The sequence below is a fragment of the Danio rerio genome, chromosome 12 (genome assembly GCF_049306965.1).
Source record: "Danio rerio strain Tuebingen ecotype United States chromosome 12, GRCz12tu, whole genome shotgun sequence".
NCBI lineage: Eukaryota > Metazoa > Chordata > Actinopteri > Cypriniformes > Danionidae > Danio > Danio rerio.
The window spans coordinates 47,231,894-47,245,000 of NC_133187.1; the positions used below are offsets into that span (position 1 = coordinate 47,231,894).

A 13,107-nucleotide genomic window follows, 5' to 3' on the forward strand; every position below is an offset into this window, starting at 1 on the left:
TCAGGGATCACCACACTGGAATGAACCACAAACTTTTGCAGCATATGTTTTACACAGATGTATGTCCTTCCAGCTGCAACCCATCACTGGGAAACCAAACCAAACAACCTCAAACCAAATCAAACCAAACCAATTCCAACCAACCTAACCAAACAAAACCAGTCAAATCACCCAACCAACCACCCATCCAACCCACCAACCAACCAACCAGCCCAGCCACCCACCCACCTACTCACCCACCCATCCACCTACTCGCCCACCAACCAACCAACCAACCAACCAACCAACCAACCAACCAACCAACCAACCAACCAACCCAATCATAACCAAACCAAACCAACCAAATCAAATCAGATCAACCCCACCCAAACAAAACCAAACCAAACCAAACCAAACCAACCCCAAACCACACCCAAACCAAACCCAACCCAACCAAACCATACCCAGCCAAACCAACCCAAACCAATTTCAAACCAAATCACATCATACCCATCCAAACCACACCCAGACCAAATTAAATTAAATCAAATCAAATCATACCCAGCCAAACCAAAACCAAACCACGATGAGATTGCATTTTCTTAGTATAAAGCTTATAAATAATGACAGTTTATTTACATGTGGGTCTCGTTGGTGATTTTAGGGCTGTTAAAAGTTTTCTTTTTTTTTTTTTTGTAAATTCTGAATGTAATTCTCATGCTGCTTCTAGAAGTTTCTTTTTAGGTTTTTTTCTGACTCCTAATGATTAATCTGTTTGTATTTTCCCTCAGTTGTAAACTGATTTGAATAAATGCATGTGCTAAATGAATAAATCTGCCATTACGAAGCATACACACACACACAGACACACACACACACACATGGTCTTCATCCACCCCTTCGGTTTAATGTTTAAGGAACGTTATTGATTCATTTAATGGAGAAGATCTTGCGTTTGCTGCTCTCTGGAAGGTATTAGATGTTCCTTTTAATGAAAATGTGCTGCAGATTTTTTATAAAATTCCCACAGTTGTTGCAACACATTAAAACATCTTTAAAAGGCTTAGATTTCTGTAGTATATTTATTGTATTCAGTTGCTGAATGTATTTTATGTTATTCAGATGTTAATACTGAATAAGTATTGCAGTGGTGCAGTAGGTAGTGCTGTCGCCTCACAGCAAGAAGGTCACTGGTTTGAGCCTCAGTTGGGTCAGCTGGCGTTTTTGTGTTGTTTTCATGTTCTCCCTGCGTTCCCATGGATTTCCTCCGATGCTCTGGTTCTCCCCACAGTTCAAAAACATGTGGTACAGGTGAATAGGGTAGGCTAAATTGTCCGTAGTGTATGCGTGTAAATGTGTATGTGTATGTTTCCCAGAGATGGGTTATCCGCTGCGTAAAAACGTGCTGGATAACTTGGCGGTTCATTCCACTGTGGACACCCCCGATTAATAAAGGGACTAAGCGAAAAGAAAATGAATGAATGAGTAATTAAATCAAATAAATGATTTAAAACATCAGAAATTCTTACCAACAATAAATATTTGAACTGTAGTTTATGAAAGCACAAACCTAAAGATGTAGTGATCAAGACTGTAACCAGCACATGATAATAATTCATTCATTCATTTTCCTTCAGCTCAGTCTGTTATTAATTGGGGGTCACCACAGCGGAATGAACTGCCAACTTATCCAGCATATGATTGACACCCATACACTCTCACATTCACACACACTTATACACTGCGGCCAATTTAGTCCACCCAATTCCCCCGTAGCGCATGTGTTTAGACTGTAGGGGAATCCGGAGCACCCGGGGTAAACCCTCACCAAAACGGGGTGAACATGCAAACTCCACACAGAAATGCCAACTGACCCAGCCAGGACTCGAACCAGTGACCTTTTTGCTGTGAGGTGACAGTGCTAACCACTGAGCCACAATGTCATCCTAGCACGTGATATATTGGTTTGTAATAAACCGTAATCAGACAGTAATTTCCATGTTGTCAGATTCAGAACAATGGTTTAAAATCCAAAAATGTGATTTTTTTTTTTCTGACTAATATGTTAAAGTCTATATATTACACTCATTTTCTACTGTAGTTATTTGAGGTTGCAGTACAGAACATTTATATATACTGAAAACTCTCTCTTCAACTTGAAGTTGTTCTCGCAGTTTCTTGGAAAGCTTGATATTCTGCTGTTCTGTTGTAAATCCACTGCAGAGTCGCCATTGATTTCCCTGTTGGAGATAATGCCACCTTGCCCTTCACACAGAGCTGTGCTTTTACCTCAGGCTTTAAAAATCATTTAATTCGATTTAAGAGAGAACAAGTTCAGACAAAAAGAGTCAAGTTTGGCAAGCCGAAATCAACAACAAGTTTCCTCTAGAACTTGAAAACTATGCAGTGTTCAGTGTGTGTGTGAGTGAGTATGTGTGTGTGTGTTTTAGGAAGGTTGTTGTTATTCTCTGACTCAGCAGTGCTGTAATAGTCTTCATGAGCTGGTGACTTTCTCCCGGGCAGGTTTTGGTAAAGAAAGCACAGCTGCATGAGGAGCGATGGACTGCAGATGTTGGTCATGCTCTGATCTGAACATTATCTCACCAGGGAGAGAGAGAGAGAGAGGGAGGAAGAGAGAGAATTAGGCCATCCTTTCACGTCTCGTCTTTGAGCGCTGATCATTTGCAGCTGATCGGATTATATGGAGAAAAAGAGGAGGATCCGGCGGACGCTTGATTTCACACCAATGATGATGTTCACCGTGTGTTCACTCAACTCATCCAACTTTCATAATGTGACACATTTCTGACCGAAAATAGGCAGAACTTCACTTTTGTGAGATGAGCAAGTTTTGAAAGTCATTTCTTTAACAATGTGTTGTTCCCAAAATGATCAGAAACTTCAGAATTCAAGAAATCTGAGGAATATTTCAACAGAAGCATTGTTTAAAAACTTAACATTGTTTTAAAAATGATGATATTACAGTTTTTCTCAGTTGCTTTGGTGCATTTCTCACTACACTATTTACATTTGCACAACAGGTCATGCATTTCTCAAAACAATTAGTAATTTGTGCACATCCTAGTAGCAGTTTCTCATTCCTTTCAGCAAATTGCGAATGCTTTTAGACATGCATCAATTGCTTTCCTACAACTCTCTGGTGTTTTATAACATTATCATTTGCTTCTGTCATGTTAGTCAAAATTAACCAAACTTGTAAATGCTGAATAGTCATTCAATATAAAACTAATAGTCCTCATTTTATTACTGGAGTCATTACATACAAAAATGATGAACTAGTTGTCAAAATCTGTCAAGCAAATTTTATAAAACAAATTTAAATCTTTATTTTCCTGAAAATGTCTTTAAAATTGTTTCATGAATGATTTACAGACCTGTTTATGTATGTTGGTTCAGTTCCAATATGTTCTGCAATATTGTTTCCAGTTGTTCTACCTAAAGAAAGTTTATGTTAGTTGTAAATAAGGGTGTATTTATTCTTCTGCACAACGCTGTGAAAAAAATCTAATTGTAAAGAGCAAATGCAGAAAAAATGTGAAAAATACAAATTCAGTGTCTTGTACTCGGATACACTTACAAAATGCAGTGATGTCTAACTTTGTTGTATTTTTTAATTTGCTGTGCTAATAGTATATAGTACTATCTTGAGCATTTTCAGGAAGTTTCAACAAAATATGACTTTTTTGCATTGAAAAAATGTACAGAGTAAACTGTCATAATGAAAACATGACTAAGTCATTTGACTGTCTTGTTCATAAATAATGGTGTCAGGACTTTTCATTTTGATGACACTGACGCTTTGATTGACATCAATACTTGCTTTTGAGGAATAAACTATCCATTTTGAGCATGTGACACTCTTTTGCAGGTTATCAGCTAGGTTTTGCAGTTTGTACCAATTGTTTTGAGAAATGCATTAACTGTTATGCAGAAATGCTCTGGTGTTGTGAGAAACGAACCAAAGCGACTGAGAAAAACTGTAAAAAAACTGAAAACCTGTAACCATTAACTTCCATTGTTGGAAAAACAAATACTAATAAAGTCAATGGTTACAGGTTTTCAGCTTTCAAAATCAAAACTTATAAAACAATGTTACTGTTATGATTTAATGGTGATGCAGTAGGCAGTGCTGTCACCTCATAGCAAGAAGGTCGCTGGTTCGAGTCTCGGCGTTTCTGTGTGGAGTTTGCATGTTCTCCCTGCGTTCACGTGGGTTTCATCCGGGTGCTCCGGTTTCCCCAACAGTCCAAAGACGTGCGGTACAGGTGAATTGGGTAGGCTAAACAACAATTTGGTGCGAGTTAAACTGTTCTGGAGATGGTATACAAGAACTTGGTTGAAAGGTTTGTGAGTTTTAACATGACTGCATGGTATGGACTGTTGAAAATTAAGGAAAAGCAAAAACTGTGTCGAGTGGTAAAAATTGGAAGTGCAGTTGTAGGTAAAGCACAAAGACAACCAAATGAAATTTATTCAGTGAGAATTAAACAGAAAGCACACATTATTGTTGAGGATTGTCCCAATCTTTTGAATATCAAATTTCAGCTCTTGCCATCAAAAAGACATTTTAGGCAACCTCAAGTAATAAAAAATGTGTATCAAGTGTCCTTTGTGCCGAGTGCCATTAGAATTTTAAATACTGGGTTTTAAGTATGTAAAGGTGTTGCAACCCCTTTTTGTCTAGGGTAGTGGGGTTGCACATAAATTGTGCAAACTGAAGTGCTTTTAAAGGCCAGGTGGCATGCAGGGATTGGCTGGAGCTTGGGCAGAGTGGTGACCAATCAGGTGGCTGGAGAGATGGGATTGGTTGCAGCAAGAACAAGTGAAACAGCCAATCAGAGATGACTGTAGGCGGAGCAAGCACAGAAGTGGACTGGGTGACAAACAGAAACACATGATGAGACACAAAAATAAACAAAATAACCAAATAAGTGCTGGCATGTAACAAAAGGTTTTTAAATTGAGTTTTAAAAAAAATGTTGTTTTTTTTAATGTGCTATATGTGATAACAATGAGTGTGTTTGTGATGCCTGTTTTTTCTGTGATGTGTGTAATGTGAACGTTGATCTGTTTGTGTGGTGAAGCCAAAGATGAATTTCCACTCTTGGACAATAAAGTAAAGTAAATTGTCCATAGTTTATGTGTGTGAATGAGTGTGTACGGATGTTTCCAAGGTGTGGGTTACAGCTGGAAGGCTGCTTGTAAAGCATATGCTGGGTAAGTTGGTGGTTCATTCCGCTGTGGCAACCCCAGATTGATAAAGGGACTAAGCCGAAAAGAAAATGAATGAATGAATAATTCCCAAAATGATCAGCAACTTCATAATTCACACAAAATCGATGGATTGTTGAAGTTTAGTCTTGACGAGGAGTAAACTTGTCTTTGTGTGTGTGTTTGTGTTTCAGAGGCTTGTTTGCTAGTCATTACACAGAAACACACTACCTGGAGGATGGAGTTGCCGTCACCACCTTACCTAATGTCACGGTAAGATCACAAGCAACCTCGGTTTCCATCCAGATTCAACCCTACGCCTGCACAACACATGACAGCTTGCACTTTCTCTCTTGTTTGGCGGGAAAAGGGGTTCATTTGAGTAGATGTTTGTCAGAAGCTGTCTGGTGAAGCTGATGTTGGTTTCTTTTTGTGATGGTGTTGTGTTATTTTTAAAAACTTTTGTCATCTATATATTAGGGCTGCACCATATTGAAAAAAGATATTGGAAGGGTGGTGCGGTGGCTCAGTGGTTAGCACTGTGGCCTCACAGCAAGAAGATCGCTGGTTTGAGCCCCAGCTGGATCAGTTGGCATTTCTGTGTGGAGTTTGCATGTTCTCCCCATGTTGGTGTGAGTTTCCTCCGGGTGCTCCAGTTTCCCCCATAGTCTAAACACATGTGCTATAGGGGAAATGAATAAGCTAAATTGGCTGTAGTGTATTTGTGCATGTGCGAATGAGTGTGTATGGGTGTTTCCCAGTACTGGCATCCGCTGTGTAAAACATATGCTGAAATAATTGGTGGTTCATTCAACTGTGGCGGCCTCTGATAAATCAGAGACTAAGCTGAAGGAAAATTAATGAACATAGGGAGAACATGCAAACTCCACACCGAAATGTCAACTGGCTCAGGCGACACTTGAACCAGCTACCATCCTGCTGTGAGGCGACAGCGCTAATCACTGAGCCACCCGCCCTTGTTAATTATTCATTTTTCATTACTAAATTTAGTATTGTATCATTTATCCCATTGATCATTTCTATGATTACAGTTACCTTTGTATCTTAATAATGCTTTATTATCTTCAACGCTATATTATAACTTCATCCAGTTTTGTGATCTAAAGTAAAGTGAGGACTATTTATGCTTTATAAACCCCTTATAAATGAGTGTGAAGCATAGACTGTAAAAGATACAGATGTAGTGTCTGAGATGTCACCCAAAGGTTTCTGAAGAATGTAAAAGAAGCTGCAAGTAGGCGTGGCCAATTGTCAACATTGTGTTTATTCGTCGTCACATCGACCAAGGGATACCAAGTAAGGGCAAAGGGGCGGAGCTTGAGCGGAGCTACAAACGCCTGCCAGCATTTTCAGAGTACCCACAGGTCTTAAAAGCATTGAAAAAGTCTTAAATTTGATAATCTTAAATTACGGTCTTAATAGCTTTGAATTTGGTATACAAAGTTTTGTATTTTGTTACAAAGGTCTTATTTCATTCATTTATTTTTGCCTTTACTGTGCCAGGAAATGACCACGACGCCTACTGCTGTTGGTGCTGGAAATCTTTTAAGCTAGCGACGATGGGTGATATGCCCCTGGACTCCCCTATGAGGGGTGCCAAACACACCGTGTGTAGCACTGCTCGTCAGTGCCAACCACCTATTGTGCAGTTCTGTGCACCGGAGACCTCTTCGGTTACTGAAACAGCTTTAGCTATCAGTAATGAAGACATTTCTATATTAAAAGCATTGCCACCACAGCCAAGGAACATCCTATCATACTGTGGCTCAACAACAACTCTGCGGGCAGAGGTGATGTGGGTACTTAAAACAATCTCTGAGCCCTACATCAAATGAGAACATTACAGAGGTTTTCAAAACCATGTTTCCTGAGTCCGAGGTTGCATTCTCTACATTCTCGTGTGGAAGCAACAAAACAGCATATATTACTAAATTCGGATTGGCTCCTTTTATAACTAGAGAACTGACTGACCAGGGCAATAAGGCCAACGGGTTTGTGGTCATGTTTGACGAGTCTCAATAAGATGATGAAAAGTGAGCAGGTGAACCTTCATATTCGCTACTGGGTGGACGACCACGCTGTTGCATTTGTATTAAATATAACTGATAATTGAAATAAAATAGTTTATTTAATTTAAGTAGCCCACTTGTACATGATTATTTTCTAGTGTTCAAAATTTAAACAGATTTGACATTTTCCCCTCATACTTCTGTCGGAATGGGTACGAAGTTGACATTAAATTTGCCTTTGAAATGGTATAAAAAAGGTCTTAAAAAGCCTTGAATTTAATTTGGAGGATCTCAGGGGTGCCCTGATTTTGCCTAGACAGGCTTTTCTTCTAACTTTTAGCGCGAAGCTACTCTTGAATGAGTCCTTAAATTAGATGAAAAGGAGTCATGAACTGAGAAATCTAAATTTCCTCTTATTTTTAAACATATAAAGGCACTCTAAAAGTTTTGCTGCTTGTTCAATTACTGTAAAAAGTGCAACTTAAACACATTACTGCAGTTGTTACAACTACATGAATTAATTAGCTTCTACTTAATTTATTATGGTTTTCGATAATGAATAATTTGGAAAAAGACATTGAAGTGATTTATTTAAGTTGATCCAATAAGGCTTTTTTCCAGTGTACTTATACTGTATAAAATGAGTTGAAACAACACAAGTCTTATTGGAGTTTGCATGTTATCCTGATGTTGCCATGGGTTTCCTCCAGGTCCTCCGGTTTCCCCCGCAGTCCAAACACGTGCGCTATATGCATATTTCACACAGCCACCATTTTAAAACTTGAAAGCGAGGCTGTGGTGCGAAGAAACCTGGAAGTATAGGATCAGCGCTGTGAACACTGCAACAACATGCTGTGTACTATAAATCAAGGAACATCCTATCTTACTGTGACTCAACACCAACTCTGCCGGCAGAGGTGATGTGGGTACTTTAAACAATCTCTGAGCACTTCTCTTACACATCGAGTGAGAACATTACAGAGGTTTTCAAAACCATGTTTCCTGACTCCGAGGTTGCATTCTCTACATTCCCGTGTGGAAGCAACAAAACAGCATATATTACTAAATTCGGATTGGCTCCTTTTATAACTAAAGAACTGACTGACCAGGGCAATAAGGCCAACGGGTTTGTGGTCATGTTTGACGAGAGTCTCAATAACATGATGAAAAGTAAGCAGGTGGACCTTCATATTCGCTACTGGGTGATTCAGATGACTGTTCTAAAGCCTACAGCTTATAAATCTGTCAGATTCTGGAGTGCTTTACAGGTGTAAAAAAAATATAAATATTAAATTATCTTAAATTAAATTAATACATTTATAGAGATGGTATATAAGTATATAATTTCACTTACCTGCCAAATGGAGGCCGCTTGAACGGTTTGTGTGCACAATTAAGTGCTCACAGCATGCCATATCATCTGATAATTGTAGGAAATAACTCCAAAAGGGATTTGACAGTGTAAAGCCACATTAAACAACACAAATATACGATGCATATGCCGAGCTCAGCGGCTAATCAGCCGGAATCAGCAGAGGTAAAGTGACCCGCGAGACCTAGCTGTCACTCAAGTGGCCACGCCCCTTAATTATGCAGACTTAATATAACTTAATATAACCGAAACAGATGAGTTCTAAATAAATTCACCCCTCTCACAGTTGTCATGAAGGGTAATATTACCTATATGAACCAAAATCATTCTTTGTACCAGGCTGTAAATACAGCAGGAGAAAAAGGTGAAGTTGGCCATTTTAGCAGTGGGGTCAATAGAAATGTTCTCTATTATGGAGACATAGCTAGCAGAATTTCGATGATTTGCAGTTTCAGTTACTTACGTATTTGTCACGGTCGTGGTTAGGGAAAAGGAGCGAGGACTCAATTGCAACAAAATAATGGGTTTTATTAATATAAAAGTACAAATAAAACAAAAAGGCAAAACAAACAACCCCAAAGGGGAAAACTCTAATAAAACAAGTAAACGAACAAACAAACTTGACTGGACTGGCAGGACAAAGCAGGGCTGGACACAACAGGACAGGGAACTATCGACGACGAACTGGCACAGAACAGAAAACATGAGGGGATTATAAAGCAAAAGTAAATTGACACAAACAGGTGAACATGACAAACTAATAATGAGTTAACAAGGAGGGTGGGACTAGACAATAGACGGGAGAGCGCATGACAGAGACAAGACAAGCCATGCGCTCACATAAAACAGGACAAGAACATGCAGCCAATGAGAGAACTCATTAACCGCATGTTCATGACAGGACAAGCACAACACTGAAGCACACGACAAAAGCACGTGACCACATTAGCCCCTTTCACACATACAGACCTTTCCGGAAAATTGCCGGCAATTTTCCGGAAAGGTTGTATGTGTGAACAGGTCCTTTTTGAAAATACCGGTAAATTCGTTCTGGCTATTTTCCGGAAAGAGAAGTTGTAACATTACTGGCAATTTGCCGGAATGCTGCGCTGTGTGAACACAGAAGGAAGATTGCCGTAATAAGCGCGTGCACGTCTAGAACGTGCTGACGTGAGACGTCTGCTTTAGCCAATCACAACAGTCAGACGCATTTACATCTGCGCGGTTTGTGAGAATAAAAGCCTTTGAATATTTTTCCAGACACATTTAGCTGCTAGAAGTTAGTCAGATCACGTTTATATGTTCTTCTTAATGCCAACTGTGTAAATAATCATCGATGAGATGCTTATGATAAGCCGTTGTTTGTTTACCTTCAAGCTTTGCGTGTGCCTGTGAAACAGCCTGTGAGCGCCTGCACACGCACATATTATGAACATCTCGACATGCGAAAGTGATCTTGCGAAAGTTGTTCACAATATTGATCATCCACAGAGTTTGTAATTTAGTCAAATGTTTACAAATACAAGCGCAGCCGTTTAGAGGTCATTTGTGGTGAATGATGTCAGAATTTACCGGTATTTTGGAATGGATGTGTGAATGCTCTTTTCCGGAAAATTTCCGTAACGTCCTCGCCTGTGTGAACATCGCTTTTTTCAATATACCGGTAAAGTCGTTCCGGAAATTTTCCGGATATTTACCGGTATCACTGTGTGAAAGGGGCTAATGTAAACACATAGCCATGTGCTTTGACAACAGACGCAAGACACGAGCACACGATGAATGAAAACACTCACCTTGCGCTCACACACGCAGCGTGCATGCTTCATCCCAGCGCCGGCCAAAACCGAAACCAACTAGACTGAGACAGTGGGAATGAAACACCACGCTGCAGACAGACGAAAACACAAACACGAGTACAAGAGCGCGCGCGTCTGAGGCACGCAAAGCTCGAGCGGCCGCATCAAGCGGGAGCAGGCACACTCTGCGTACACCCACGACGGCGCGTGCGCACACAGACAGAAACAAGTGCTCGACCCAAGAAAACTCGAGCCAAGCACAACAGGACTAGCAACACAATCTCACGGCAATTCGTAACTTTTTAATTTAGTGGCTAATTCGTATGAATTCGTACGATCTAATTCGTACTATTTAGTACGATTTGCCTATCCCCCAATGACGGTTAGGGGTGGGGTTAGGTGCCACGCCGCCTTTTTAAAATCGTACCATTTCGTACGACAGAACTCGTACGAATTTGTACGAATTAGCCACTAAACTGGCAAAACGTAAAATACTTACGTTTTCTCGTGAGATCAGGCTGGGACTAGACATGACTAGTGTCCAGATTCTGCCACCAAAACAAGAATTTACAAGACCAGAGTGGCAGAACCCTGACAGTATTTGCTTCACGAGGGAGAACAGGAGGTTGTCGCTTGGTGTGTAGTTATTGTAAAGTCTTTTCTATGATCACTACTTCTACCAAATATAATATGTCTCGTTTTTGACCCTTTTTATATATTCAAAACTCATGATTGACACACATCCCTGCATGGATTCCATTCAGACTTTCTGTTTTAGTTAAACCAGACCTGCAGTTAATATCCTATCTCATCACTGATCTCCGCCCCTAGCCGTTGCTGGATCATCTTGTGTCAACAGCTTAATAGGAGAAGCGGTCAATCGAGGGCCACCGGTAGAGCAAAAACCACCCATGATGCTCTTCTGTGTGTTTTAATCAGTTTGATTGCGTCTCAGATTACTAGTCGGAGTAACGGACACATTGAGTCCTGAAGGCATGCAAGAGCAAACGTCTTGAATAAAGCAGATTCTTCCTCAATCTGCTGACAATTTGAGCTGAAACACCTTATGAAATGAAAACACATGCTTTCAGAAAACCAGCAAAGAAAATAGAGAGGGAAAGAACATGGGCAAGGCTCATATCATTACTGTTGCGTATTGTTAGGCTTAGTGATTTGAACAAACATTTAACCCTTTATATTGAACTTTTAGCACGAGCTACTCTTGAATGAGTCCTTAAATTAGATGAAAAGAAGTCATGAACTGAGAAATCTAAATTTCCTCTTATTTTTAAACATATAAAGGCACTCTAAAAGTTTTGTTGCTTGTTCAATTACTGTAAAAAGTGACAACTTAAACACATTACTTCAGTTGGTACAACTACATGAATTAATTAGTTTCTACTTAATTTATTATGGGTTTCAATATTAAATAATTTGGAAAAAAAAACATTGGAGTGATTTATTTAGGTTTATCCAATAAGGCTTTTTTTCTGGTGTACTTATACTGTATAAAATGAGTTGAAACAACACAATTATTTTTGGAGTTTGCATGTTATCCTGGTGTTGGCGTGGGTTTCCTCCTGGTGCTCCGGTTTTCCCCACAATGCAAAACAGCATATATTACTAAATTCGGATTGGCTCTTTTTATAACTAAAGAACTGACTGACCAGGTCAATATGGCGACGGGTTTGTGGTCATGTTTGACGAGTCTCAATAACATGATGAAAAGTAAGCAGGTGGACCTTCATATTCGCTACTGGGTGGACGACCACGCTGTTGTTTATGTATTAAATATAACTGATAATTGAAATAAAATAGTTTATTTAATTTAAGTAGCCCACTTGTACATGATTATTTTCTAGTTTTCAAAATTTAAACAGATTTGACATTTTCCCCTCATACTTCTGTCGGAATGGGTACGAAGATGGCATTGAATTTCCTTTGAAATGGTATAAAAAAGGTCTTTAACAGCCTTGAATTTAATTTGGACGATCTCAGGGGTGCCCTGATTTTGCCTAGACAGGCTTGACTTCGAACTTTTAGCGCGAAGCTACTCTTGAATGAGTCCTTAAATTAGATGAAAAGGAGTCATGAACTGAGAAATCTAAATTTCCTCTTATTTTTAAACATATAAAGGCACTCTAAAAGTTTTGCTGCTTGTTCAATTACTGTAAAAAGTGACAACTTAAACACATTACTGCAGTTGTTACAACTACATGAATTAATTAGCTTCTACTTAATTTATTATGGTTTTCGATAATGAATAATTTGGAAAAAGACATTGAAGTGATTTATTTAAGTTGATCCAATAAGGCTTTTTTCCAGTGTAATTATACTGTATAAAATGAGCTGAAACAACACAAGTCTTATTGGAGTTTGCATGTTATCCTGGTGTTGGCATGGGTTTCCTCCAGGTCCTCCGGTTTCCCCCACAGTGCAAACTAATGTGCTCCATGCTTATTACACGCGCTACTATTTTAAAACACGAAAGCGAGGCTGCGGTGCGAAGAAACCTGGAAGTATAGGATCAGCGCTGTGAACACTGCAACAACATGCTGTGTACTATAAATCAAGGAACATCCTATCTTACTGTGGCTCAACACCAACTCTGCGGCCAGAGGTGATGTGGGTACTTTAAACAATCTCTGAGCACTATACTCTTACAATTCGAGTGAGAACATTACAGAGGTTTTCAAAA

At 39.4% G+C, this 13,107-nt stretch overlaps 1 protein-coding gene across 4 annotated transcripts in view; it reads left to right on the forward strand.

The window, feature by feature from the left end:
• adam12a (ADAM metallopeptidase domain 12a) overlaps nucleotides 1-13,107 on the forward strand; it is a 251,967-nt gene that overhangs the window by 112,195 nt on the left and 126,665 nt on the right. For all 4 annotated transcript variants that reach the window (XM_073918906.1, XM_073918907.1, XM_073918908.1 and 1 more), the window contains exon 4: nucleotides 5,406-5,484. In XM_073918906.1, the coding sequence (XP_073775007.1) occupies nucleotides 5,406-5,484 (79 nt within the window). The remainder of the gene's footprint in view (nucleotides 1-5,405; nucleotides 5,485-13,107) is intronic.